Genomic DNA, 23,718 nt, shown 5'->3' with positions numbered 1-23,718 from the left:
ATTATTATTATTGTTATTAATATTTAGTAGTAGTAGTAGTAGTAGTATAGTAGTAGTAGTAGAAGTAGTATATTTCATATATGCTACATTTCTGAGACTTGAGTCTTGATAGTACGTGAAGTTTAAATCAAAGGTTATGTTACGGACGGCAAATGATGGCTTAACACCAAAAACATATTCTGGCCGGGACCGGAGGTTAGTCTGTTTTATGTTTATTAAACGTGTTTAATAATTACAGCAAATAAAATATGTTTATAATAGAATGTGAAAGAATACAGTTTTAAAAGAATTAAACTACGTCAACATGTTAAAATAATTAAAAGAACCTAATTAATCAGCCACTTTGTACTCTCGTTTGCTTAACTGGATGAACCGAGGCCTAAAGGAAAAAGAGTTTTCTGCCCAAATCTCATAAGCAGTGGGATATTTTAATATTATAGAAACTGACCCTCCTTTCGCTTAGAAGTGTAATTTTCAAGACGCTGAAACATATAGTATTTTATTACTTTTAGTTAAAAGTTCAAATGCCGAGTTTCACGCATCTAGCTTAAACAAATCCTTCCTTAATTTATTTACATATTTTCTGAGTAAGTAATGGGGAAATCGAACATAAAAAAATGTGCTCCCTTTGCTCTTTCCCTTTTATGTGTTCAATTTTCAATTTTCAGTTGTTTTTTTTTAATAGGAAAGCTTATATGCCAAGTTTTATTTTACTAGCTTTAGAAACTTGCGAGATACACTACCCTTTAAAAAAATCTTACCCCACCCTTTTTACGATACTTATTTCCAAAAATTCTTTCTTATGTACTGCTTTCATAAGAAAATTATATTTTATAACTAAAATTTATCGACTCTACTTGTAGTAGTATGCCCAAAAATCACTCATCTTTACTCTTTTATATAAGAGTACAGAAGATAAATACAGTCAAACAAATGGACTTCCATGAACAGTTTCCGATTTCTTATAACTAACTTATTCGTACATTTCCCACAAGCTGTGGTTTTAAATTTACGCTCTGTCAAGGTCCAGGTTTCAAAAAGGAAGTAACTGGAAATACAATAATATTATGTATTTATGTACATGTGTAATATGTATAAATTTATTGTCTTATTGAAGCTTTTGAAATCTGAAAATAAACTTTTGATTTGCTTTTAATATATAAAAATCAAGCTCCCCTAGAAAAAATTGCAGGCTACACCCCTAAATGACTATGTAGTAATTTCTGCAAAAATGGCACAGGACCTAAAATTTAGGTCTAGTGCCTATATTTTTAGGACTTGTGCCGTTTAGAACTTATGAATGTCACCCAATGTATTGCATAGTAAATGTTCTTTGTTCAATTTTAAATCTACTGCGTTCTTTATGTATACCGTTGGTATTTAATGTTCACTCGTGAAATGTCTAGTGAGCTTTTGTCTTAATTAAGTAAACTTTGGTGGATTTTTGTCTTACTCTTAATAAAATTCGCTCCACACAGTATATATTGAAATTCTGAATGTTTTCTTGCTTTCAGAAGTCTGGTAAAATATGCTTTTTAAACATTTTTTCAATTTTTTATTTATTTATTTTTGTTTTAGGAATTTGTCTTGGGATTCTCGTATCTCCATTCGAAAGAAACGAATTTCTTAACTAATTATGTAATTAATTCTTAGAATGAAATAAGTTGTATTATGTAATTCACGTATAAGTGCAGAACAGATAGTGATAATAATAATCTTAGTAGTACAAATATAGTTGTTATTGTTGGAATTAGCTACGTTCGTGACATTATTGCCAACTAGTTGCTGCATCGTCGCAATTTCGTGGGGTGGTGGCGAATTTCAGAACTAAAGCAAGTGAATGAAAAAGGCACAAGACCTAAACGGCACAAGTCCTAAAAGGCAGAAGTCCTAAACGCCAGAAGTCCTAAAAATCATATCGCGGCACAAGTCCTAAACGGCAGAAATCCTAAAAATCATACCGTGCCACAAGTCCTAAACTGCAGAAGTACTAAAATTCAGGTCTAGTGCCTATATTTTTAGGAGTTCTGCCGTTTAGGACTTCTGGATGACACCCAACACATCATGCTGCCTCAGTGATGGTTTGGTGGGGAGTGAGCTACTCAAGCACAACCCAGCTGTATTTTTGCGAACAAGGTGTTAAAACATCTGCCAAGGTATACCAGAACACAGTGCTAACACCTATAGTGTAACCACTATCTGCTACCATGTTCCCTGGAGAAAGGTGGACCTTCCAACAGGATTCCGCTCCAGGCCACACAGCGAAACCAACTTAGGACCGGCTGGCGCGGAACGTCCCTCACTTCATTTCTACCATTGGTTGGCCTTCTAGCAGCCCGGATCTTAACCCGTTGGACTACAAACTTTGGGCAGTACTTCAGGCAAAGGTCTGCCATAAACGGCATCCATCTGTCGACAGTCAGAAACAATCTTGGCCCGAGCAGTGAACAATTTTCCCATGGACAGTTTTGGGTAAGTTACATGTAAAAATGTAACGCGTTACAAGTTACTTTACTTTTTCCTAAAATGTAACGCGTTACTTGCCCCCAAAAAGTAACCTATAAGTTATGAATATTTTCATATAAGGTAACATTGGCTAAAATGCCATACTGCGTTACTCGTAGGGATGGGCTAGGGTAACCAGACGTACTGATTTTCGCAGTACAGTACTGTTTTTCAAAGAGCTGTCCTGCGTGTTGCGAAGATGTCTAGGAAATCGAGAAATATCCTTCTTCTTTAAAATGTCCTGCGAAATGTCCAGAGTTAATTTATTTGCAATATCTTAATGTTTCATTCTTTATTCACAAATTTTGAATCAAACACACACTTTTCCTGAATGATGAACCGCTGTGTTTTTTAACACTCCTCAGAAGACTAGGGATGGAGAACAATCAACAAACCATTTTTTACAATACATCGCTTTTACTGAGAAGGCCTTGTTGAGATATCGGTAAAGTAGGAAAGGTTTCTTATTGAACTTATGACAGTGATGCTAACCTAGTTAAATAGAAGTTCCTTTGTGCCGGTCTAAATTTTCTTTCATTTCTTAAAATAATACCACGCTTCGAAATTTTTTTTTATTATTATTATTATTATTATTATTATTATTATTATTATTATTATTATTATTTAGCCCAACACGAACTTTGACTGTACGTTCATAAAATAAACCAATTTGTTATTCATCAAAGCATTTGGAGTTGTGTTTAATTCCTTTAATAATTTTGTTCAGTGCTTCTTCTTAACAAAAATGTTCATTAACTTAAGGTTAACATTAATTGAAATAATGATATGCGTATTGCCGACGCAGTAAGATATCATATACAGTACTATTATACTTGTGTCCTACTTTTCGATTGTTAGAATGTGGTCATCCTACGAAGGGCACGAGTGAGTACGAGCGAGTATTCTTTGAAACTCGATTCGACTAAAAACAGACATCTTTGAACGCAATTCGAAAAATTTCCTCCAACTCGACTCGAATTCGGGTCGAGTCGAACCAAATCTGGTTTGTAGTTTCGAGTATTCTCTTCAAGTATCTTGCATAGACAATATAGGTTATCAATGATACTAGTACTACTACTAGTACAACTTTTATTATTATTAATAATAATAATAAATAATAATTATAATTATAATTATAACAACACTGTGTTTAAACATGAAAGAAACGCGGTCTGTGTTTGAATACTAAAAAACTAGTTGATTGCTAACCTCGGTAGTCGTGAATTCTAGGAGTCACGGATATTGTTCACGAGCTTGTGAATTTGGGTTGAGGGTTTAGGTTGAGTATTCGGGCTCGAGCCAAACATTGTTAAAAGTTATAGGGCACTGGCCAAATATCTTCAAAACTGTTCGGCCCGGGTTTACAATTGTAAACAACTTGAGCAGCTGGGCTCACAGCTCACTCACTATGGACCCGAACCGAGAAGTGAGCCGAGCCAACAGCTCACCGAATCGTGTCAGCAAGAGCCTTCGGCCCAGATGAGCTGAACCGAGCAGATGGTTCATCCAACCAAGCCAGCTCGAGCCGATGGTTCACCCCAAGCGAACCTGCTCGAGCCATTGGCTCAGTTATTACTTCCCAACTGAGCTTCTTATTAAAAAAGTCTCTTGTGGTCTCGATATCGAGACGAGAAGACATGCGAGCATGTTTCCTCTAGTGAGCAACATTAAAAGTATTCCATATTACTACTTAGCTTACATTTCTCATGGCTTTCGCTTTCTAGTGGAATCAGGCCATGATTTCAAAACGAGTTAAAACGTAATAATAATAATAATAATAATAATAATAATAATAATAATAATAATAATAAATATAAGTATTCCATACATATAGAAATGCTTTTGACCAAGCACACAAGAAATTATATTTTGTCCATTTAGCACTATCATTCTTTTGTCACTCACAATTATTAATATTCATATAGTAAATATCTTATAATTCTTATATTTTAAAATCAATTGACAGGTCTCTGATTGCTTTTATGAGAAATAAATATTTGGTTTTATAGATACTACGCAGTGGGGATGATCGTGCGTCGTTTCGGTCCTATGCCGTTTCGGTCCTGCGCCGTGTCGATCCTGTGCCGTGTCGATCCTGTGCCGTGTCGATCCTGTGCCGTGTCGATCCTGTGCCGTGTCGGCTCTATGCCGTTTCGATCGTACGTATTCTATGCATATAACTTGCACAGGCATAGAATCGACAGGAGTTTATAATTTGTAAGAGCAAAGATTAAACAGATAATAAAAATATTATTTTTTTAGGCACATGATTAAAAGTTAAATTATTTCAGAGCAGCGGCGTGAGAGCAAAACGGCACAGGATCGACACGGCATAGGATCGACACGGCACAGGACCGAAACAGGTTTCTGAGCTGAATTGTCGGTCGTATGCCGTGTCGATCCTGTGCCGTGTCGATCCTGTGTCGCATCCCCGAAAATATTTCATGTTAAAATCCTGAGCCAATTATTCGGACCCAAGATAAATAGGAATGGGCAATGCCTCGAACTTCATAACGAGCAACTGCATAATTTATACCATTTACCTAACATTGTTAAGGTCATTAAGTCTAGGAGGCTCAGGTGGGAAGGTCAATGTAACCGGAATGGAAGAAAACAGGAACGTTTTCAAAGTTGTAACTGGAAATCCATTGCAAAAACAACTATTAGAAAGACTTAGGAACAGATGGGAGGAAAATATTAAGATGGATCTCGCAGAAATACGAATACGAGGTAGAGAATCCAGTTGGCAGCATTGGATCTCCGGATTCCATGGGCCATAGAGTTACTTATAAAAATACTCCTTCATCAAGCTTTGTTCATTCCCTTTCTTATCCTCCACTTACAAAAATATGTTTCACGGTAATTTCTCGTACAAATTTTCCTATTTTCATGAATCATGAAGTATATTGTCTTTGATGTTTTAGGATCTTTCTTATGTTTGCGCTGATATAGACAAGGAATGGGATGTGTACTCAACCCACTCAACTTTGAAAAATATACTTCATTATTATGCATTAAAAAAATAAATACATGAGTTTACTGTGATATTTTCAATCCGTTTTTGTTAGCTTTTCCGCAAAAAACTATTACTATCATTTGCGTAAAATCCTCTTATCATATTTCGTTAAAAATCTGAAGACCAAATTTTTGATTGAATAAATAGACACGAGACCTTCCATTTTCAATTTTAAGGAAGGACGAAGCTAAATATCGTAGTTTCATTAATGGTAGTATGCTAACTCTACACAATAAATCATCGATTTAATAACTAATACTAACAGATTTATTATAGTACGAGGGTAATATTAGGAAATAATCGTTTCCCGTTTAACGTCCTATGTTTATGCCCTTTAGGCTAAAAGAGACGGATGATTAACGAGAACAAGTGATTATGAAACAATTGGTGGGCTGGGAGGAAACGGAAAACCCGAGAAAACTCATGGACACGATGCTACCCACCACAAACACCCATAACCTTGGATGGAACAAGTGACCCCTAGCACCAGAGGTTAATACTTCACCGGTGAGACACCGTACCCGCAGTTATATTACATGAGAACAGTTTCTAATTGGTAGGTAAACAGTGCATTTTCTGTGTGTTGCTTTCCCTATTTTCGAATTACTACCACAGTTAATTATAAACTTGGTGTAGAATTCGTGAATACCTAAGTCCAGTATTTGTATCACTGTTAGGAGTATGAGTATCAGATAGTAGAGTGTGTCACTGTTGGATGCATGAATGTCACTGTTAGGAATATGACTGTCGCTGCTAGGAGTGTGTGTGTCACTATTAAGACTATGTGTCTCTGTTAAGAGTGTGTGTATCACTGTTAGGAATATAAGTGTCACTTAGGAGTGTGTGTTACTGTTTGATGCATGACTGTCACTGTTAAGAATATGACTGTCGCTGGTAGGAGTATGTGTGTCACTGCTAAGAGTATGTGTATCACTGTTAGGAGTATAAGTGTCACTTAGGTGAGTGTGTTACTGTTGAAAGCATGAGTATCACTGTTAGGTGTGTGTGTCACTGTTGAAAGAAGACAACTTACATTAGATAATTTGCTATCCAACAATGTATTTTTTTACATACATATACATTATATAAATAAATAATCTATTCCGGCAGAATAAAAAACATCAATTATTTTTAACAACGAACAACATATTTTTCGCGCCACAAAAATTTGTTCTCGAAACCTACGCATGTGAATTTAGCATCTGGCTGCAATGGCACACTTTGTGGTCTTTGATGCTTCCATCAAATTCTAAACTATCTGTATATGTGGTATGAAAATTATATATGTGTATTTCATATTATTAAGGAGGCGTTATTTAATCTACGAGTAGATTCTATCGTGAATGATGATGGATGGTGAATCTCGTATTGTATAGTTTTTGGTATAACTCACATATAACCATTTAAGTTACAATTATATCATTTCTATTTGTTACTTGTTGGTTGTTGTAAATATAATCTACGTATATTAATTACATCTTTTCTACCTATTTTAGCTTGATGGGAAAAAGGATTTAGGATCTAGGAATTAAGATTTCTGGGCTTTTGGCATCTATGCCATGTTAACCCGTCGCGTATGAGGGATGACGTCCCTCGGCGAGCACACTATCCGGGAAAAGGGAAGAAAGAAAGGATTGGGAAAGAAAGGAAGCGGCCTGGGACCTGTAAGTTAGGTACCACCCCAATATTTGCCTGGTGTAAATGAGGAAAACCCAGGAAAACCTCATTCAGGAGGGCAGGCCTGAAAAAGCTTTTTACACTTTTTCGACCGAGTGCCTCCACCGGGAATCGAACTCGAGACCGCTCGCACTAAAGGCGAGAGCGTTAGCGACTTCCCTACGCGGGTCCACTTAATAAGAAAAAATAACCAATTCTATAGAATGCTTACATAGTCGGGTTTGTAACTCTGTTCAATTCGATAGAGGACGTTTAGATAACCGCTTCGATAAAACAAGTACTTGAAAAGGACTTTTTCTATGTTTTCTACATGGTTTTTGCTTTTCAACAGTATCTCTTTATTCTGCAGGGAATTCGTCCGTTCAGTATACAAGGGGCCGCTCTAAGTGGTCTTCGCGAGTTATTTATGTTTTGACACTCGAAGGTTTCGCTTCGAGAAGGGTTTCCCTGGGATATACAGTCTCGAGTTCGAGCTATGTTCTCTGTGTTTGAGAATTTTGCTTTTAGCCAATAATAATAGCTGATGTGCAGGTCCCAATAACAAAACTACAAGCAGACAGCATTATCGCTCGCTCCGAATAAGTTGTTTTTGAGAGTATAACTAGAATTAAAGACAAATTTTTGAGTTAGTTTGACATTTTTCTAGTTAAGGTCAAATAAATCATTTACCGTATAGGGAAAATAGGCTCCCATAATATATCTAGTAGGGAAACTTAAATGTTTTTATAGGAGACAATGTCCGTTTTTGGATATTGGTCTTTCCACATTCATTGGTGATTTTTAAGCAATACCTGGTTTCCATGGTAACGAAAGAGGTCGTAGGATTTTAGTGAGAATTTTGCTCTGGAATGAGAGCAAGAAGGTGCCTTGTTTTCTATGTTCAAAGGTTTTTTTTTTTTTTTTTTTTTTAAATAGCATCTGGCTGTTCTGAAGTTATGCAACGCGTGTTGCAATGTATTTTCTCCACGCTCTTGGATGGCTCTAGCTTTGAAACTATGTACTTCTTACCAGAGGACCAAAAAATATACATATTTCTTATGTTGATGTGAGAAATCACCTGTTGTAGTTTGTCGATATAGTTGATTAACATTCTGTAAATATATACTTCCTATTATAATACCAAGCTAGAAACCCACCTTTGATGGAAAACCAGGAGCAGTCTAAGTTTCCATCGATCCATACAGTATCTGACTCGCAACGATCGTCACCGACAATATTGACCTACAAAACAATATTAATAATGTACAATTAAATCTATATTACAACAATCTTACAAGAATTATATATATATATATATTCTCATCATTCTAAAATCATCACCACACAACACTGAAGAAAGCACACTCTTTCGCTAAATGCTTTTTCAGGGTGTCTAGTGAACTTGATTATATTTTCAGTATAATTATTTCAGCGTCCTATTAGAAAAATTTCCAGTATACTAAAGTGAACTAAAAAAAGTGAGTGCCACATACGCATTAAAAAACTGAGTACACTATGATATTTAACAGCCTGTAAAATATGTTGAAAATTCAGTCTTCAATATTAATAGAAAAATGCACAAGAACTAGGGGGTTAAAATCTAGAAAAAGAAAAGAAAAAACAGTGTTTTCTGGATGTAAATTCTTCCACAATACCCGTCGTAATCCATGCCTATCTTTTCTAGTGTTAGCCTCCATTCACCTCTCACAGCTTTCCTCGCGTGGTTCTCCGTATTTTTTTATAAAAGAAAACATTGTTAAGCAATTATAATATCAAAGAGTAATATGTTTAATGTTCATGCTTACACATTTAGATGTACTAGTTTTGATACTTCACAAATATTAAATAAATACAAACTCCATAAAAAATAAATTAAAAGAACATTTTTCAGGTTACGATTTGACTATTTCTTTTAAGTTGTCCACTTCTGTTTGCAAAACATTAAACACAACACAGAATCATACATAACCTGCAAAACAAAGTGTTTTCGTGTAAGTTTTCGATAAGATATTCTTTGATTATAGAAAGACTTCTCTCGACTGCTGTACTTGGATGGAAAAGAACAAAATCTCTTTTTGTGAAATATACCAACTGTAACATTTTCCATTATACAAATTTTGCGTTTTGTAAACTTAAATCCGATTTAAACTACTCGCTGAGCAAAACAGTATACCAGTTCCTGAGATATATTTTCTTTTTTATATAAATCCATCATGAGATATATTTTCTTTTTTATATAAATCCATCAGAAAGCAAGCAAAAAAAAAAAAAAAAAATGAAATGAAATCTTTGAGTTTTACGTCCCACGGTTATGCCAGTTAAGCTAAAGAAGACGGTGATAATGAGAAATAAATGAAATGGTGGAATGAAGAAAGTGGGAGGAAATGGGAGAACCCCGAGGAAGCCCACGCATACGGTGTTAGTTCATTCACTTGGGTGGGAGCTGGGATTGAACCCAGGACCCCATGCACTAGAAGTGAACGCTCTACCACTCAGCCACCGCAGCCCCAGAAAGCAAGCCAGTCGTTCATTATTTCGACTATTCAAGACACCGACAGACTGTTGGCTTTCACTCAGATTTCACATAACCTTGCTTCACAGTATCTGCTTACCAACATGAAATCTGTTTCTTGTCAACAAGAATTTGTGAAGCAGTTTGTAGTCGCAGAACACTAACAACTGGTGTTACCATTACTTCTGGAGAGAGACAGAAGACAATTTTTAAAGGAAAGTGGAAATTTTTCAATTAACTTGTTGCCAAGATCTGCTATAAACTGCCAGAAGTCCTTTCTGAATGCCAGCACATTCTTGGTACTATAGTACCGAGCCAAACAAGAAAGCTCTAGTGCATAGACGAAAATGTTTCTGAGGAAGCCTTATAACATCATGCCAACATTAACGTCTTATATCATAAATACCATTCATTTTATTTCTGGAACTGGCTAGTTTCTCAGTGGTTTGCCAGATAACCCTATTATCACTTAACCCAAAGGATGAGTCTGCCATCTTGAAGAATCTCAAAGCAATGTTTACATTTCTCGAGTATTGCACAATAATTTCCAGTATTTCCATTATCAATACAAATTTCCAGTAGCAGACAGCCTGATATTTTAGACAGAGAGAGGAAGGAGGAGGATGAAAAAAAATACTAATAAAGAACTACTAGAAGCTGAGAAGTTCCAGTTAAGCGCCACATTGAAATACAACGACGTTATAATCCTTGAATGCAGTAGATTTAAAGTGGGATAGAGTGGTTTGGTCCGTTCTTTAATATTTCCCTTTCTCTTGCTTCTTTCCGTCTCTATTTAATGAAGCATTTAGCTCTAGCGTTTATAAAGTGTACCTTCTTTAGTGTTTTCTAATTGCGTTTTAATCACTTTCTGGTAAGCAATTTGTTTAGATGATTGCTTCAGGAAACTTTTACTCCAACTAAATAGCAGTGGTGGCTTTAGCGGGTAGGCTGGGTAGGCGGGCCTACCCAAACATTTTGAAAAATATATTATTGTGTACCACAATGTGTATTCAAACAAAATATTTAATTGAATTTTAAAATGTGTATAAAATAGGCAATGTATGAAGTGGAGGCGTTTGAATATTTTTTAGGATTCATAATCCAATGGAAAACTTAGAGTGCCTTGACTTCTACAATGCAAATGATCGGCTATGACTTCAAGACTAGAGAAGACAATGCATAATCACTTACTTTGATAACGGTGATAAGAGGAACCTCTGATGGACAGAATAACGGAGTAGAAAACTAATGATGAATAAACTGACTCGCAGAGTTTCGACGTCAAAATAGAACTTCCAATACTCGGAAGAGAAACCGGTAGTATTTATATGATTTTTCCGTCATGTCAACATTCTTTCACATTCTTTCTGCGTCTTCCTAGTTCTAAAAGTCAAGGCACTCTAAATTTTCCATTGGATTATGAATTCTAAAGAATATTCAAACTGCCTCCACTTCATACAATGCCTATTTTATACACATTTAAAAATTCAATTAAATATTTTGTTTGAATACACACTGTGGTAGACAATAATATAAACGCTAAAAGATACAATAAAGAGTAAATATATTTTCCACTATTTATATTAATGGTAGATAATTATTTAACAAATAGTATCAACCACTACTGTAGAACTAATTTCCTACTGTCATTAATCAATCAAATATGTATATGTATCCAAAAGCGAGGGAGCGGGCTTACCCAAAATTAAAATCCTAAAGCCGCCCCTGCTAACCAGGATGTTTCTAAAGATCGTTTACAACGTTTGGGAGTTGATTCTACTCATAGAAGTAAGAATAAAGTTTCAGTAAACATTTCCTTGGAATCGCTTTGTTTTAAAAGCATGAGAAAATTAGCTTTGGAGTGAATATATCCAAAACTATTAGATGTAGAGCTGAGACGGCAATTGTAATTTGCTCTATCCAAAAATTCATAGATTCAGAATTATTTAATGGCGGCACAATGGATCTCCAACGGAAGTGAGAGATTCCCTGATAATCCGTTCGGGAAAGCAAGTCAGACTGATGACGTTACGGAATTAACAGTCTCGACAAGCAGCAAATATTCATTGGTAGGGTAACGATCTTCAGAAACATTATGTGTATATATAAAAGGAAATATTAAAAGAGTGTTTGTAATAATCTTATTGAATAACTACACAATTTTACAAAAAGTGCGTAATAGTTAAAACTTCTTTACTATAAAAATACAGGATGTCTCAAAAGTCCCTTCACATAAGGTAATTCTGTTATTATCTGAGTTTCAACATGTAAGGTGGAGAACTGTCTCCAAATATGTTGTTTTCAATCTAAAGTGAAGGGATTTGTTAAATCAGACGAGCTGTTTGGGCTGTACACTCTTTATGCGTCCAATGTTAAATGAAAATGCAACGTTGTCATTTACCTGAACCCACAACGTATGTGAATGAAGTTACTGTACTTTACACTAACGTGTCGATGGCCAGTCCCCATTTCAAACAGTAGCTTCATTCACTTATGTTGTGGGTCCAGGTAAATGGCAACCTTGCATTTTGATTTAACATTGGGCGCATAAAGAGTGTACAGCCCAAACGTCTTGTCCGATAAAAAAAAAAAAAAAAAAAAAAAAAACTTCACTTTAGATTGAAAACATATTTGAAAACGGTTTCCCTCTTACATTTTGTTGTACCTCTGATAATAACAAGAGTTACCCTATGTCAGACGACTTTTGAGACACCCTATATGCAAAATATCATTCGTTCAAAATCATCGCATCCAAAATGTAATGGCAAATTTAACAAACAAACAAGCAAAAAACATGCCGTACATATTTATTTATTCACTTATTTTTCCTTTCCTTGAAGACCATTCATAATGTGTATACTAGTAACTTGGAGACACATTCGTCGACGTAACAGAAACAAGCAAAAGAGGGTAATCTACTCTGCCTATCACTCTGACAATGGAAATACACAATGATTCTGACTCCTAGAAACAACAGCCTTCTTTATTATGGTATTCTTTATTTACACCAATTGGGATAATACTTCAGCAGAAGTCATGTTTCCTTCCGACCTCAATGTTCTTTCACAAGAACTTGAAAATTTGCAATACGATATATCAACTCTCTAGAACGAGCATTAAATAAATTTTACCTTCACACAGTAGTTTCCTGGCTTGATTCCTTCCACACTGCAGACGATTTTATCTTTCTGAAAAGACCAAGTACTCTTAGTTACGACCTATACAAAGTAAGTTTCTATTTTAAATAGGCAGCATTAATGTGTGCCACTTTATTGGCCAAAAACCTTGCTAAAATATATGATGAATAATACAACTTCTATTTATTTCAGAAACTGATATGTAGTTAAAGATCAGAGATGTACAAATGAATGAGGAACAAGAGTGTGATAAACATCTACATTTACAATATATTAGTTTTCATTATTGATTGTACGCATTAATAATGTGACAATATAATAAAACTTTTATTTACCTGTTTAGTGTGTTTTATTTATTCCATATTCGATATTTCAATCTCTAATGGTCCTCAGATTCTCGTCTGGACTTTTTTTAAAGAAGAAAACTAAACTTCTGGTCTGGATCACATACCTTAATGTTCTTAGATTGTAGTTTTTATTCCGAATCTGTAGAATTTACGAGGGTTGATACACAGATTCTAACCCTAACCAAAAAATATTAGAACTAGACCAGTAATACTTTCAACTCGTATTTATTGAACCTTCATACGATGTCATAAAACTTTGGTATTAATATCGACTTTTATTCTGTACTTACAGGTCCAGAAAGACAAAAGAGTGAGCAAAGTGTCAAGAAACGGAGAAATTGAAGGCGAGAGCTGTTACTGAACATATTCACAAGAAAAGTTTAAAGCCGCAGGAGATTCACACTACTTTAGATGATAATACTCCTTCAAATGCCACAGTGAAGAAATGGGCAGCCGAATTTAAGAGAGGAAGGGGAATCAGCATTGAAGATGACACTCGATTAGAAAGTTTCGTGAAAGCACTAATTCACGAGAACATTGACAAAGTGTACGAAATCATCAGCTTGCTACAACAGTGGACTCATCTACTGCAAGCGTTGACCGAATTATCACGCAGCATCTGAGAATGAGCAAGGTTTCTGCGAGATGAGTGCCAAAACTTTAGATACGTGATCAAGAGTTTATCAGACGGAACATTTCAATGGACAATCTTCGCCTCTTCCGTAAAAATCCAGATGCCTTTCGCACTCGATTCATAACCGAAGATGAGACCTGGTCCTCCATTACCAACCCGAGTCCAAACAAAGTTCAAGCTGTGCAAACACCCTTCATCCTCCACCACCCCTCCGAAGGTCAAGTCAGTGCCCTCAGCTGGGAAAGTAATCACTACAGTTTTCTGGGATTCGGAGGAGATAGTGGTGGTGGATTATCTTCCAAAGGGGTGAACAGTGACTGGGGAGTACTATGCATATCTTCTACGACAGCTGTATGATAATATTTGGCAAAAGCGTCGTGGGAAACTGACAACAGGTGTGCTTCTCCATCAAGACAATGCCCGAAGCCACAATTCAGTCATCACAATGGCAGCAGTTCACAATTGCGGCTACGGATTGGTTCCCAATCCATCTTATTCGGCTGATTTGGTACTTTCTGACTTTCATCTCTTTCCAAAGCTCAAAAAGAAGTTCGAAGGTACACATTTTGACACTAATTATGATGTCAGGCATGCCGAAGATGAAATTTTACACGCCTTCGACAAATCATTTTTTAACCAGGGGCATTAACGCACTTGAATATCAATAGGCAAAATGTGTTGACTTATCAAAGGCCTAGTTGAAAAGTAACACCATCCATAAACTCTCTGGTGCTCCGTTCATAGGTAGGCTTAGAACTTTTTAACAACGCTCGTAAGACACAGACTGAAGGCCTCCATGGTTTCAAAAATGAAGGATCTTCTTGAATACCGGAAACAGTATTACAAATTTAAATATTATCTTTCTAACCATTAAATTACACCTTAAAATCATACAGATTCACGATCAACCACGAAATCTTACGACTACCTCCTAAATTTTACAGATTCAGGATAAAAATCGCAGTATAAGAGGAACACTAAGACACGTAATCTACGTAAGTAGTTTTCTTCCTAAAAGTAACTTGCCTAGAGGAAGATTTTAGGGTCATTAGTGGTTGAAATATTGGAGATGGAACAAACAAAAAAAAAAAAAAAAAAAAAAAAAAAGCAGTAAAAAAATAAAGAAAGAAAGAATCTTTTATTACATTTACAATACATTTATATTTAACGTCCAAACAAAATTTAGTTGTAGTTGTAAGTTTAAATGATATTATTAAATATTACCGAAATTCTAAATACAGCAGAAATAAGAGCATTTCACACTGAAAACATAACCAAACAAACGTAGTACATTTGTCTCTAACATTTCTTCCTCAAAATACGACAAATATGAGGGTGCGTTTTATGTGGCGGTAATCAAAATGAGCTAAAATTTCAGTTAGTCTAAAACTTCTAGTTTATATTAATAATGTACACATAAGGGTTCTAACGCATTTTATCCTTTTGCGAAACAGTGGTTTCGATTAAATAGTTTTCACTTTTTCTTTTCTTTTCTGTTGTGGATGCATGAAATATTTCATGGGTCATTACTAAAAGAGAGAATATTTTAATAAAATCGAGCTCAGCAAACTAGCATTCACAAGTGTGTGAATGCGTAGAAAGAAAACTTAATGGGATGCTGTGAAACATTCGACAACTGTCTTAAATAAAAAAAAATATGAGCAAGGCAAATCACTTTTAATAAATCTATATATATATAAAAATGAAAGTCACTATGTTTATGACTTCGTACCTCTTGAACCACCTGACCGAAATTAGTATCGAGTCCATAGTTTTCGCAGTCACTGAGACGAACAGTAACACTTCCCATGCCGTTTAAATCCAAATTCATCCCCTTACGTCCAAAATGAAATGTATTCTCCCCGTACAAAGAACGGGTATTCTGCTAATAATAAATAACACATTATTTATTAAATGTAATTTGCTTTTGTCAAATTTTATTTTAATTACGGCAAGACAGTTCCAAAGCTAGTATGAAGGGCATTCAGAGACAATTGTAAAGTCACTAAAGAAATGTGGAATTACTAACGCATTTGAGGCTAAAGAATATAATTTTTTATACGAAAATTCAGTTTCTGAATGAAGATGCTTCAAGTAACTCTTCATTTAACTCTAGAGATCAATTTCTGCGTTTTGAGAATGAACATTAGAAAGTATTTCTAGCGTTCTCTAGTTCCATTTTATCATAAATAACTATAAATATGAGTCTATAGCATATTATGTAAATACATGAAAATGTATGTTTTCCCTTAAAATATGTAGAAGGAGTTACCATAACATTTAGAATATATCTTTTCCCTTAAAAATGCGTATTCAAAGTCATCTTGTATGTCGCTACATTCTATATGCGAAAATGCCAAAAATGTTCCTGTTATACCACACAAAGTAAAATTCAAGCGCCTATTAATTCGAATGAAAAATCTTTCAGTTTTACGTCACATGGCTATGCCCTTTAGGCTACTGGAGACGAATGATTAGGGCAAGTGAATGATGACAGAAAGAATGCTGAAATGAGAATGTTAGAGGAAACGGGAGTACGCACTAAGGTAAGTGCTCTACCGCTGAGCTACCGTACTCCCTCCTCCTAGTTCGATTAACCCCCAACAAATCGTACATTAATGAGAAAAGAAAAATTGATCCGAGGAAGAAGAATTCATTCGAAGTTGAAATTACTGATTAAGGGATAAATAAAATGAAAGGTAAACAAACCATTTTTATTTATTATACTTGCATACTTCAAGTTTAACCGCCTCATCCTTCACAAGATGTAAAAACAAATTTGTAAATACTCAAGAAATTATTACAAATGGCCTGAGGAGCCAAAGTTTAGATTTGTGCAGACCTTTAATACATGTCATAGACTATTCTAGCGAAAGGTCTAAGATGATCTGAATGGATCGTGTGAATCAGTGGTGTACACAGAAGTTCGTCATGGGTGGGAGGTTTAAGCTCCAAACTTCAAATAAGTTCAACTCATATATACATATATATATATATATATATATATATATATATATCGGAGGAATGCAGGCCTCCCAGCAGGGCACTGAAAAAATATAGGACAGTTTGGTTTCTACAATAAAATATTACGCTCTGAAGCCAATATATGAATGTATTGTAAGAAAAGGCCACCCTTCACCCGCCAACCTTCCAAGACTTTTCCACTATTCACTGCAGATTTTCCGGTGTACCAACAATTTTGACTACAATGCACAAACACAAATTAGTAATGCAACTAAAAGTATTATTTCTTTAAGGATACCACCTCTCCATACATTCTGAATTACACTTTTCACGTTACTTTTTCTTTTGTTTTTATGATTTTTGTGCAAACAATAGAATCTGAACAAGGCATCGAAACTAGAAAAAAACACTAAAAATTGCAGCTTCAACATTGTTAGAATTTAGAATATATTCGCATTACCTCAGAAGAAAAAGAAATAGTTAACTCTTATTTATAGGATTACCATGGCATTTAACACTTTATACATGTCGTTATTTACACAAATTTTGAATACACGCAAAAATATAAACTACTTCTCTATCTTTCTACTATCCTTCTAGTTCTTTTATTTACAGATAAACTTTGACATTTTCACTACTTCTATCTTTCTAATGAAAAAAGAAGACTGATAACTTATTTCTCTGTAATGAAATTAATTAAACATTGAATCTAATTTAACATTGAATTATTTGATCAACATATTTCCTTCTGAAATAAATAATGTAACAGCATTTCATTCATTATAGCTCTGCAAATTATATATATACACTTCTAACAACTGTTATACAATATAAATTTCAGAACATTTCCAGTTTATAAATAATTTCCAGGATTTTCACCATTTTTCTGCTTCCCATAACTTTCCAGGGCGTTTCCACGACACACTTATTTCCAGGTTTACCAGAACACGTGTGGGAACACTGCATATTATGTACAGCAATATTGGAAAACGTTGGAATAAATTGGAAGGTGTTGGAATACCAACACACCTCCATGCCTAGCCAATACTGCTGCATACACTGTCGAAAGAAAAAGCTAACACAGTTTGCGTTATAAGAAACTGGAGTATGGCAAGGTTTCTCAGCCAAGCTTCATTGGGGAAGAATAACGATATAGGAAACAAAGAAAAAAAAAAGAATGGACATGGAAGGATACGAAAAAAAATTAAAAAAATATAGTGAGGATTAGTGAGTAGTCCCTCAGCAAAGGAAAAAAAATGATGATACATTTAGCATATTGCCAGTATGTAACATTTTAGCCCTTAGCTTGTATTTTTAATAATTCAATCACTGAAAAATATAGGAAATAAAGAACAAGATAAATATATAGGACATATATAGGACAAATATACACAAATTTCCAAAATAAAGGAAAAATAGGAAAATAGGACAACTGGGAGCCCTGGGGATGACTGAAAAGTTTTGAGCATAACAGAAAATGAGAATCTAGAATAGAATAATTATATGTATTAGAATAGTGCAACCTTTAATATTAATGTGTTTCAAGCACTTGGTTCTAAGTAGTTTCTTTTGTCTTTTACAGGCTCTTGAAGTGAGTGAGTACAGGTCAGTCATCAAGTATCTGAAATTGAAAGGAATGTCGGCGTCTGAAATCCATCAGGATATGGCCAATACCGTAGGTGCATCTGCTCCTTCATATGCCACCATCAAAAGATGGGTGCAGGAATTCAAGCGTGATAGGCAGAGTGTTGAAGATGAGCCGAGATTTGGGAGACCATCAAGTGCTACCACCACGAAAAACATTGGCCTGGTATTTGATACGATCATGGAAGATCGCCGACTGTCAACTCGACATATAGCAGACTGGGCATATCACAGGAGCGAGCAGATATTTCTGAAGAATGAGCTTAGTTTATCAAAAGTTTCTGCTCGATGGGTCCCACGTCTTCTGACTTAAGAACAAAAACGCACTGGGTACCTCCTATCCGTGGATAGTTTGAAACTGTTAGAACGTGATGTGGACGATTTTCTCTGTCCATTCATCACTGTAGATGAGTGTAGGGTACATTATTATCAGCCAGAAAGAAAACAACAATCCAAACAATGGAAGCACCCCTCCTCCCCTTCCCCAAAGAAGGCAAAGGTGATCTTCTCCGCTGGCAAAGTGATGACCTCTGTTTGGGATTCCCAAGGTGTGATATTCATTGATTGCCTGCAAAGGGGTCATACCATCATAGAAAATACTATAGTGACCTTTTGAAAAAACTTCCAGTGAAAATGCACGAAAAAAGGCCACCATGTCCAGAGGCGCTCTCTACTATCATGACAATGCTCCTGGCCACATATCAGCAGTTGCCATGGCTACTATTCACGAATGCGGCTTTGAACTCGTTCCATATTCTCCAGATATGGCCCCCTCAGATTTCCACTTGTTCCCTAATCTAAAAGAGGCTTTAACAGGACGACATTTTGCAAGCGATAATGATGTCATGACAGCCGTGGAGAATTTTGTGGTCAGAACCTAAAGATTTTATTTATTTTATTTATTTATTTATTTATTTATTTATTTACTGGGATAAGAGCACTGCACCACCGTTGGAACAAGTGTGTTATGTTGAAAAATAAAGGTATTACTTAATATGTACTTCTTATAGTTTCCTCAAGTTCAAAACTTTTCAGTCACCCCTTATATATATATATATAGGGTGTTCTAAAAATGGCGCCCACGGACCACAGAGCACTATTCTACGGGTCAAAATAAAGCGAAAATGTTATATGATGAAATTCCCTCCAAGACCTCCTTCAGCCGCTACGGGGAATCAAAATTTCACAATGTGACAACGTCCCACATTAACTTGAAGCAATTTGCATTACTCTACGAATACAATAAGCAGTTAAATCGATAGCTACACTAATAAATGATCCTAGGTTAATTAATACCGACTTCAGCTGCCATCTGGAAAGAATTAATATAAATATTTGATAGATTAGCAGACCTAATCTATGGTTCTTTATTTGAGACGTTGCCACATCGTGCAATTTGCGCCTCCAGACGACGACTCGAAAGGTATACAAATATATATATATATATATATATTGCTTTGACTTGTAGTATAATGCTCTGTAGTACGTGGGCGCCATTTTTAGAACATGTCGTGAACAAGAACGTGCCGTGTCGACTTCATACGGAATGAGGCCGACGAATATGGACACGACACCAGAAGAATTCAATCGAATAAAGGATAAAAACTCTGTAAATTAGATTGAGTTAAACATATTTGGTTGTAAGAGTCACTATAGGTTATGTAAGCTTCATTGGTTTGCTTATTATATTCTTATTTTTAAAGAAAAGAAAAATTATAAAAAGTTAGAAAGGAAGGAAGAAAAAATCATGAAACTAAGTTGAAAATTTAAGTAAAGACAGTTGGAAAGACTGTTAGAGGAGAAGATTGCAGCCGCTAATAGTGGGCGTGGTCATCGAAACCGAATCTACAAGCTAAAGTGGGTTACGTGCCTACTTTACTTGTGTTCGTATTTTCTTAGCCGGAAGATTACCCTAATGGAATATTTGCATAGCCGAAAGATTGCCCAGACCGAGTTTTGTATAGCCGGAATATTGCTCTGTTCCTATGGGTATAACCAGAGGATTGTTCAGTCTATGGAGTGTAGTTTCGTTTTCGGCAGGGTTTCTCTTAATTGAGAATTGTTCACCGTTGTTATTCCTGTTGGTGTGAAGTGTGTATTATCGACGTCCATCGATAAAATCATATTGGTGTTGTGTCAGTTTTATATAACAAAGTGATCAGTAGAAAAAGGAATGTTTTATTCCTTCACTATTCAATTCTCGCAAGCAAACTTAGTGGCAGGTCAAACGGGCTCTTTTTCTTTCCTCGTTTTGAGGCTGCTAAGTTATGAAAGTGAATAGGAGAGTGAAATCTTTCTTTAAGAGTGTATTTTATGCTTGTGAATTGATAGTACAGATAGTTATTTGCTTTCTCTCGTTTTCTGTTAAATCTGTGCAAAGAAATAGTGAGTTTAAAGGGCAATGTTCTGTGGGGCCTATTGTGCCAAGTGAAAGCCCGATTAGATAACGTTCATAGTAATTCCTGTTGGGCATTAGATGGTTTAGTTGGCTTAAATACCAGTAATAACTCTTTCTTGCTTTACATTTTCGTTTGGAAACTAAGGCACAGAAAGATTTTTGTGAGGAATTACTTTTCATTAAAAAACTGACGTTTTTCCACCAATCTGATTTTACTCGAACAGAAAAGCTCAGACGGAAGCCATATTACCTGAAGAGATAGAGGGTTGCACATAGAAGGTAAATCCATATTCGAAATAAGTCAAGGTGAGTGTAATTTCTGACTTTTTCCAAGTAGTGATTGTGACTTGTTTAATTTTGTGTTTTGTGCGGTTGTTTGAGCTGTGATCCACGCCAGGTTGTATTGCTAATGCAATTCCAACGTAATTTCACTCTTTCGGAAAACCCTAGTTTTTTCTGCAATTTTGATCTTTCGCGGAGAGCTTAGTAGTATGGGGGGGCAAAACTGACCTTTTTTGGAAAATCGTAATAATTCCAATATTTCCAGTTTAATTTGGTTTCTTTTATAGTTAATAGTTGGTATTCGTTCCATTAAGAGTGTTCAGAAATTTTGTCGTTAAAAAAACAGACTGCAAATATTTTTCCTCTAACATTCTCATTCCACTATTATTGAAAAGAGTAATTATAGATATTAATAGATTATTGACTGAGAATTGCATGAAATGTTGAATAATATATGTATAATCAAGATTTGATGTTTCAACATTTCATTCCACTATTATAAAATTTGAGACAGAGTTCATATGAAAGAAGAATTGTTTAATATAGTATAACAGAGATTATATTTACTTATTTTTCTTGAAATTGATCATTTCAATAACTTTGATCTTGTTAATTCTTCGTAAAGAAAGAGAAATTTAGATGCGCGCTAGTAAATTGTAGAAATTTTGCATGACTTTATTAATTCTGATTTGAAGTAACATTGATAGAAATATTATTGAGAATCTTTGTTATAGAGGAAATTAACGTAATTTATTTCCAATTGTATTTGCTTGACAAATAGAATCATCTTTGAAGAATAATTTCTGAAAGTATATTGCTATTTAGAAATAAAGAATACTAAAGAAATTTAATCATATAGAATCACTCCGATATTTTGTTAGTATATTTTTATAGTATTTTCTTTTCTTGTTGTATTATTTCGTTAGTGTATTTATATTATTCTAACGCAATAGTATAAATACACAACCCAAGTTGTTAATAAAATTATTTAAAATTGAATTTCTGTTGTGGTCATTTATTAGTATATAAGATTTGATTACTATTTATATTTGAATTTACAGTGGTTTTTGGAAATATTGGAATCGTAATTAACTTTCACACTGACTAGTTGTACGATGGAGAACTAAATCTTCCTGTCCATGTCCCATCGACTAGGTGTAAATCGGATTGCATTCGGTCTGACGAATATTATTGTTATTATTATTATTATTATTATTACTTTAAATAATAATAGATGTCGGACTGGAAGCTTTCTGTGTATGCTAGGTGGAAGGGGCGTTACAAGAATACGAACACAAGTCAAGTAGGCTTTTTTATATATTTAATTAGAATATTATTGTTGTTAATATTTTTGAATAGATTCTGTCTCTAGTAATTTCTTTAAGTATTGAATTATACTTTAAAAATTAATTTTTGTAGTAATTCAAATATTTAGAAAATTGAGATAGAAATTTTTCCTCCAACATTATAATTCTACCAAAAATTTTTTTTTGGAATTTTGAATACGGAATTAAAAATAGATATTTTTTTGAATTATACTGACTCAATTTAATTCAATTGAATAATTTTTTATTGAAAATAAGAATTTATGATAGAAATATTCTTCCAGCCTTTACAAAATTTGGTATTTATCAATGTTATTGGAATATTTGAAAATTTTCGATTTTCCTTCCAGCGTTGTTGCTTTGGTCGAGTACATTTCCATCTTAGTATTATTGTAGAGTAGAAAATAGTAATATTTGTATATGTTTAGTAATAGTATATTATTCTTATATTATTGTGTTGTTCTTTATAACATTGTAACAAATATTGATCCAATAATGGAGTCTCAACAAGATTATGTTAGCATTGATATGTCGAATGCGGATTTCTTAACAGTAGACGCTACTGGTTATCCTAGTTTAGATAAAAACTCAACTTTTGGTCATATGAGCATGGAACTTACTCCTCTATTAACGAATAGTTTTAATGTACGATCATTTAGTGTTCCTATTAATAATAATCAATCTTTGATGAACTCAGTTGATCTAAATAGTCAGTCGTATGGCTAATCCATGCAATAGTCATATGGAGAGAAATGATCCTAGAGCAACTTTTTCGGAACCGTCTTTAAGTAGAAACATTCCGAATACTTCATATAGTAGTAACTCATAAGAACGAGTTGGTATAGAGAATAGATATCTTAATCTAGGAAACTATTATAAGAGAGTTTCTAATGTTTTGAGTTCGACTCCGAAAGTGGGTTTAAATAATTCCAGTCTCAGAATGCATGGTCATAATCCGAATTATAGGAACCAGAATAGTTCTGAAGGTGATAGGGATAGTAACTTTCCTTTGAATAGACAAGATCATGTATATTCAGATCTTAACTTAGAAGACAAGCTGATGACTAAATATACCTTTCATAAATCTTTGACATATTTAGAGAATAAACTGTCAGAAATTAAAAACATTAATGGAAATAATAGCATTCAAATTTTTGATATGTTATTTAAAATCCAAGAAATATTAATGGATACTAGTTATTCATTTAATATGATTCTTTCAGTACTTCTCTCTAGATGTGACGGTATTATATTAAAGGAAGTTACATCAGCTTTGAATAATAACGTTGATTGGGTTT

At 34.6% G+C, this 23,718-nt stretch overlaps 1 protein-coding gene across 2 annotated transcripts in view; it reads right to left on the bottom strand.

Moving 5' to 3' along the window:
* Positions 1 to 8,339: 8,339 nt before the first annotated feature.
* Positions 8,340 to 23,718, bottom strand: part of LOC145685897 (uncharacterized) — a 78,036-nt gene continuing 62,657 nt past the window's right edge. For both annotated transcript variants that reach the window (XM_081758641.1, XM_081758642.1), the window contains exons 4-5: positions 12,821 to 12,877; positions 8,340 to 8,419 (exon numbers count right to left, since the gene is read on the bottom strand). In XM_081758641.1, the coding sequence (XP_081614767.1) occupies positions 12,823 to 12,877 (55 nt within the window). In that variant the 3' untranslated portion in view covers positions 8,340 to 8,419; positions 12,821 to 12,822. The remainder of the gene's footprint in view (positions 8,420 to 12,820; positions 12,878 to 23,718) is intronic.

This window comes from Thermobia domestica, chromosome 5, assembly GCF_964235325.1.
Source record: "Thermobia domestica chromosome 5, izTheDome1.hap1.1, whole genome shotgun sequence".
Lineage (NCBI taxonomy): Eukaryota > Metazoa > Arthropoda > Insecta > Zygentoma > Lepismatidae > Thermobia > Thermobia domestica.
Note: the sequence above shows the minus strand (reverse complement) of the source record. Positions and strands in the feature narration are given on the sequence as shown.